Genomic DNA, 7,481 nt, shown 5'->3' with positions numbered 1-7,481 from the left:
GGGGAAGTACCCACTAGATTCATGTTTGCTTGAACCAGGATTTTGCTGTTAAAATGTGTTACTGTGTATGGCACAGCAAAGTTTACATTCTGTGCCGTGAACTGGCCGGTTAGTCCCCTTCCCGTGTTATTCATCCAGTAAGACACTTGGTATCCTCTCTCAAATGGCAGTTCAGTCTTCAATAATTACATTATGATTCTGTGTATGTTTGTTATGCCTTTTGGTTTCTTTCCCTTTATTCTGAATGATGGATTATCTTTGTTCCTAAGTCCCGTAGGCTGTAGCTGGCCTTAGTTTTGCCTTTTTTCTTTCTTTCTTTCTTTCAAATTTGATGAAGTGACCTACTAAAGCATGATCAACAGACGAGTCTAAATCATTAACATCTGTTATTGTTTGTGAGAACTAAGCCAATGAAGATGGCATGAATTGGTCTTGTCAGAGTCTACTATTCACTGCTTGCATATGTGATATTCCAACTGTTCACAAAACTGCATGTATCTTTTGGCTACAAAACTATCGATTAACTGTAGATTCAGAAAATCAGTTTGGCATAGCTCAAAACTATCTGCCTTCACTCAAATCAAAGCTGTTCGATATCATGAAATAAGCAACATGCCTCTTGTGAAACCATATATCTTAAATTTGCAATTTGCAAGCTGGGTTTTTGTTTCTTGTGCTTCATCTTTTAAAACTTCGTCAGGACTCAGGAGTTAGTAACATAATTAATAGTAAGGTGCAACCTCGGTCATTTAGTTACATTCTTCAGTTCAGACTTTGTAGAACCAGAGCTGTTTTATCAATATTTTCTGTTACCACACCCGCATCTATATGACACAAGTTCTTATGTTTTCAGAATACTATGATTTGGCTTAAAATACATCAGTGATTACTGGAGTTCGAGACCAAGATATGGCAAAGCCCTTCATGGGATTCAAGGGAAACATGCAACATATGTGGGGCCTTATGTAAGCTAAGCTGGATTATTGAAGTAATTGTTCTTCAGGCATTCCTTTATATCTTCTTAATATGATGTTGAGATACCAGTGGTGGCTCCTCTGTAGTGTTTGCATTTCTAGGAAATCTTTTCCTGTGGCTTACAGATAGTAGATGTCTGTGAGATTTACAGACATTAGTTGCCCAGTAGCTTCTTAGAAGTAGTTTAGCTTTGTTTGTGTCTATATGCTCGTGAGCTTCAGCAATCATCGACTCATCGTGCCCTGCAATGCTAATTTATTTTATCGCTCATTTTTGGTAGTACTCAGCTGAGTGGCATGACACCCTTAATAAAGTTTTTGTTTCAGACCTACATTCAGTCAGTCATTCATTGGCTGTTTAGTTCTGTGAAGCACCTAGATTGTTTGTCAACATCTCATTTACGTACTAAAGAGACTTGATGGAAACTATCCATGTGCCTCCACATGCTTTGTCTTGCATAATTTGTTTAGCTTCTATAAATGGTGTCGTGAATAAAAGACTGCCGCACCAATGTTAGTTTCTGCTCAAGTGCCATAATGCAATCTTCCATCTTTGATTGTAAAGTCTGTTTGATATTTTAAGACCTTTTACGGTGCATCAAATATATTTGGACCGTTCATTTTATGTGATTGGAGGGTCCAGATGAGGCAATACTACAGTAAATTTCTGGTAGTATATTGAGTAATTAAGGGCATTTTAGGTAGTTAAACTTTGTATCAATCAATCAGGCAGGTTCGCGCACGCAGGTCTGCTAGTGGCCAAAGTAATTTAGATTGAGTACGAGGCTCCTCGCGGGACGAACTGAACGTCGGCGCTGGCACCGCTGCTTGCCGCGTTCTCGTCCGTTGTCATCTAAGGTGAGCCGCAGTCGAAGTCGATGTCAATCATATCGCCGGACACCTCGGGCACCGGCTGGAGGCCGCACGCTTGCCCGCCTTCTACGTCCATCCTCTCGATAAGGCACAATGCTTCCATGCAAAACTGTTCCTGCTCGTTGCCGCTGCCAATGTCTAGCCGGCCAAGAAGGGCCTCCATCTCGCCGGCAAACTCCATGAGCTCGGTCGTCAAGCAGAAGCCGACGAGGCTGAACCGCTGAACGGGTGCCTGGAGACGCCGTCGTAGCAGGTTTCATCGGATTCATCATGGCACGACGCGACGGCCTTCGTCGGTTCCTCGAGAGGCGGGGACGGGCAGAGCTCCGCAGGGGTGGGATCGAAGATGGGAACGCGGGTACATCAGGTTCTCCTCACTTTTGCTCCTCCGACGGGTTCCTGCAGGACGGCTCGGGACAACGAGCCACCTCGACGGGAGCTGCCATATGCCCCTTGCTTGCGAGCGCCTCCGGGACGACCAATCGCCTCGACAGGAGGTGCCCGATGCTCCTGGCCTGCGAGCGCGCAATGCTGGCAAGACCTCATCGCCGCGGTGGCTCTCCCGCAGAGCCACTCCGGCAACCCAAGGTAGCAGCGACGATGTGGGCGGCAGACTCACCCGCTAATGGCTCCACGCAAGGGGGTTCACGGAGTGTGCACCGAGGCGTCGCTCCCCTGGCACCGGAACACGTAGTCCGCCGTGGCACGCACGCGCCACCTTGCTCGCCATCATACTGTCCGCCGCCTTCCCAAAGCTACTGATCAACTGAAAAAAAAGTGGCAAGCCGCACCACGCACCATACGAAACTAGATTTTATTTCGTGTCGCTTTCGGCAGGCACTTGGCTGCAGTGGCTCCGGTTGGAGGTCCGCCGCCGGCGTGGAGATTTTGCGGCGGCGTGTTGTCGGGAGTAGCGGACGAATGGGTTGGCGTGGATGGGATGAGAATAACTAATTAGTTAGATCAATCAGGATTTATTAAATAAAAAAACAAATCTATCTTTATGTAGAATTACCAATATATCCTAGAGTTTAAATTTTACCGATCCATATTAACCGTTAGATCAACTAAATACTACTCACTCTGTTGGGTAGTATGATGTACTGTAAAAACTCTCGATATTTTTAGTTGCACAGTTCAGTGAAACAGAGTTAGCTCTGCTCCTACAAAAAGGAAAAACCAGTGTCAAAGTATAATGCACGTCACAGTAGGAAGCCTACCGCTGAAGAATATTACTCCACATATATCTATATATAAGCAAGGGCAAAAATAATCAGCCTTTTTCTTCGATTTTGTGGCAGCCAGATACTATCCGATACATCTACCTCTATAGGTGATTATAATTGACTTTGCATGTCCTTATGTCGCAAACTTTCAGAGTCCTGCTCAGGGCTCTGTTGCAAACATTCATATATGGATGGGCATGAGAAGCTGACTATATTTTGTTTGGTGTCCCTATTCTTCAGTGGCATAGCTTAAAAGGTATCTGCCCTAACTCAAATAAAAGTTGTTTGACATCAAGAAATAAGCAAACATGCCTGTTGTCAAACCATATTTTAAATTTGCAAGCTACTCCAGATTTTTGTTCTGCTGTTTTCTCATGCTTTGGCTTGTAAAACTAATTTCGGACTTAGGGCCAGAGTAGATAGAAGGTGCAATCTCGGCCATTTTTTCATATGCGTCAGTTTAGATTCTTCAGAGCTAGAGCTATTTTCTCAATATTTTCCTTTACCATACCAGCATATGTATGACATGAGCTCTTACGTTTTCAAAACATTGAGTCTGGGCTTAACTAATTCTGTTGACAAATCACTTTCTTATCTTAAAGTAGATCAGCGATTGCTGGAGTTTGACAGAACAGTTATTTTGTTGTTTTCCTTGGATCAAGATATGGCAAAGCCCTTCATGGGATTATTGGGAAACGTGCAACAAATATGGTGCCTTTTGTAAGCTAAGGTGGGATATTGAAGTAATTGTGCTTCATGTATTCCTTTATATTTTATTTATATGATGTTGATCTAGCCGTGATGGCTCCTCTGTAGTGTTCAGTTTTCTTAGAACAAAATTCCTTTTGCTAACAAAATAGTAGACGTGTGTGTGTGCGCGCGCGCGCGTGATTCCTTCAGGTTTTGCAAACACTAGTTGCCAAGTAGCTTCTTGTCATAGGTTTTTGCAAACACTGCATGGTGTGTACTAGGACGGCTCCTCCCTGAACATCTGGAGGGAGTACCTTGAAAAGTGCAGACAAGTCGAAACCTGTGTCAGACAGTCAATTAATTGGGATACTACTCCATTGGCGTTCACTTGAATCTGTATGTAAATATAGTATGTGGTGCAATGCCTATTTCTGTCTATGAAATATATTTTGATATCTACGAAATTTTCCGTCTATAAAGTAAAATGAACATATATGTCAAATAAAATGTTTACCCTAATTGTTTTGACTAATAGAAATGTTCCACTTGTAAAATAAAGTGTTTTTTTCTATTTACAATTATTTTCATATAAATAATTTTTTATTCTATAAAATTTTCCTCAGGACATATTTTGATGTCTAAGGAAATAATTTGCATATGTGAAAAAGTTGAAATAATTATTCTGTTAGATAAAAATGTACCATATGAAATATTAATTGATGAAACATACTTTTTCTCAAAAATAAATAACCAACAAAACAATTAAATAAATTGAGAAAGTAAAAACAAAGTTGAATGAAAACAAAAATGACAGGATGAAAACCCAAGCTAATGATGATGGCGAGCAAGGCCCGTTGAAGGTGAAGTTGTTGGTGTCAAGGCTTATGTGGTAATGATGATAGTGGGACCGATGTCGGAGACGCGGCATTGCTTGCGGTTTTCGGCTCTTCTTCGGCGTGTCCGCGGGATTACCTCGGCTTGTTGTTGTTGTGAAGTCGAAGCTGCGGTGGCGGGGTCCCGGTGGTGTAGGATGACGGGCAACATGTGGTTCGTTCTGTGATCTTCCGCAACGCGAGCCGTGCCTAGTTCTTTTGCCAGAGTCGGAGCTGCGATGTCTGGTCGTAGGTGGCTGAGTTCCGGTGCAGATCTTCATATAACTCCACACGACCTCTTCAGTGTGGGTTGGGGCGATGATCGCCTATGGCAAAGTTGGAGTCGTTTGCTCAGGGTTTAGGGATGACGATGATGCCTCTATGGGAGGAGTGATGATGATGATGCCTCTAGGGGAGGAGTGATGATGATGATGCCTGTGTGTTGTCTCGGCGAGGCTCTCTCCGGAGTGGTGTGTGTGGAGTATCCTGTGTACGCCGCTCAGCGGTTTGTGATGGTTTTCACCCGTTTTTTCATAATTAGTTGGGCAAATCTTTTCTGCTAATTAATAGATGAGGCAAATCTTTTTCCCCGTTTTGAAGAAAAACCAAGCTAACTAAAAGTGGGATGTAAAATGTCCTTATTCCTTACAGTGAGGAGGGGGTGGGGTGGGGGGGGGGGGGGGGGGCGCACATTCTCGAACCGTCTAACCCAAAGGAGAACAAGCAATGATGATGCGACAGCTCAAGATCATCATAGTCGTCAAAACAATAGTCTATGATATTATCTATTATTATTTTTATGTACATCAAAGAAAATTTTCACTACATTCTAATAATTATATCATTAGACAAAAAAATTATACAAACCTATTACTTTTTACATAAATAAAAAACTAATACCGAGAAGAAAGTATCTATTGGTGAAAAATATTCCCCATCTTTATATTAATGCAAAAGAAAAAGATGATAGTCTTTCTTAATATATATTCGTTGTTTCAGGAAATTGTTTATGTATATAAAATAAAATGTTTACTGTGGTCGTAAAGATTATTTCATCATATTAAAAATATTACATATAAATGAGCTAACTATTCCATGAAACATATTACAGCCCATTCTGACCCCCCCAACACGCAGAGGCAGAGCTGCCATTGCAATCCATCTAAGATATCTCCGTCGCCGCCGCCGCCGCCGGCTGCGCCATGCTCCGCCTCCGAGAGTGCGTCGTTTCCCGTCTCCTCTCTTGGCCCTCCACCTCTCCCATCTGCTCTCTTCGCCGCCTGCTCTCCACCACCGCATCCGCAGCCCCCATTTCTCCGAACCCTAGTAGCTTCGCCGTCGAGGAGTACCTCGTCGCCACCTGCGGCCTCACCCAGCCCCAAGCCGTCAAAGCCTCCAAGAAGCTCTCCCACCTTAAGTCACCCGCCAAGCCCAACGCCGTCCTCGCCTTGCTCGCCGGCCTCGGCCTCTCCGGCGCCGACGCCGCCGCCGTCGTCGCCAAAGACCCGCGGCTCCTCTGCGCCAAAGTGGACAAAACCCTGGCCCCCGTCATCGCCGGGCTCACCGGCCTCGGCCTGTCTAGTCCTGAGATTGGCCAACTGGTCTCGCTTGCCCGCACCCGCTTTCGCTGCAGACCCGTCGTCCCCAGGCTGCAGTACTACCTGCCCCTCTTCGGCTCATTCGACAACTTCCTCCGGCTGCTCAAGCGCGAATCCAACCTTCTCTCGATCGACCTTGACAAGGTGGTCAAGCCCAATGTCGTGTTCCTGAGGGAGTGCGGGCTAGGTGATTGTGATATTGCCAAGCTGAGTATCCGTGTGCCTAGGATGCTCATCACCAACCTGGAGCGCGTCCGGGCGATGGTGGCACGTGCCGAAACATTAGGCGTGCCCCGTCGCTCCGGGATGCTCAAGGAAGCGTTGCAGGCTGTCGCGTTTCTCAGCGAGGAGAAGATTGCCGCCAAACTGGACTACTTGAAGAATACGTTCAGGTGGTCTGATGCCGAAGCTTGCATTGCTGTGCGCAAGTATCCGTGTGTGTTGAAGAAGTCAAAGGAATCTCTGAAGCGCAAGTCTGAGTTCCTGGTCTCTGAGGTGGGGCTGGAACCCGTGTCCATTGCTCATCGACCGGTAGTTCTCAGTCTTAGCCTGGAGGGCCGGCTCAGACCCCGGTACTATGTTATAAAGTTTCTCAAGGAAAATGGACTGCTAGATCGTGACCCGAGCTTATATTCTGCGGTCAACATGACTGAGAAGGTATTTATGAAGAAACTCATATCCCCTCACAAGGAAGCTGCACCACACCTCGCTGAAGACTATGCAACAGCTTGCAAAGGGGAAGTGCCAACTAATTTCAGATTCATGTGAACAAAAAAGGGCTATGGGAATTGGTTACAGTGTATTGCGCAACAAAGTTATCACCCTGCATGTAAGCTTGTACTTTGTGTTTTGGTGTTCTTTGCATAACATGCTGTTGCCTGTTGCTAAATGCTAACTCCCTATGAAACTGGTAATTTGATTCCTGAACCTCTATTTGTTGATGGTGTCATTCCTTAGAGAAGATCTCTGTAAGTGAGAAGTTCCTGGATATATTTGTGTTTCCAACTTCCATGAAAGATCATGAAACTTGGATGTGGTGGGTGAACCAATTTTATGATGAACCCAGCATTCACGAAACCAGACACCAAATGAGTAATGTGGTGTCGTTTTCCACGAAAATGTATCAGTATGATCTGCTTCCATGCCAAAATTTATTTACCATGCATGTTCATTCACATTTCTTTGTCTTTTAGGTTCCACCGTATATGTCAATTAGTACTAACATTGTTTTCTATTTAGGTTAGACTT

General features: G+C 44.6%; 1 protein-coding gene across 1 annotated transcript; it reads left to right on the top strand.

Moving 5' to 3' along the window:
• Nucleotides 1–5,776: 5,776 nt before the first annotated feature.
• LOC109765031 (transcription termination factor MTERF15, mitochondrial-like) lies at nt 5,777–7,160 on the top strand. The gene has a single exon (XM_020323821.4). The coding sequence runs from the start codon at nt 5,838–5,840 to the stop codon at nt 6,999–7,001; it is 1,164 nt and encodes a 387-aa protein (XP_020179410.1). The 5' UTR covers nt 5,777–5,837; the 3' UTR covers nt 7,002–7,160.
• Nucleotides 7,161–7,481: the final 321 nt, after the last annotated feature.

The sequence above is a fragment of the Aegilops tauschii genome, chromosome 6 (assembly GCF_002575655.3).
Source record: "Aegilops tauschii subsp. strangulata cultivar AL8/78 chromosome 6, Aet v6.0, whole genome shotgun sequence".
Classification (NCBI taxonomy): Eukaryota; Viridiplantae; Streptophyta; class Magnoliopsida; order Poales; family Poaceae; genus Aegilops; species Aegilops tauschii.
This window is presented reverse-complemented; position numbering and strand designations above follow the sequence as displayed.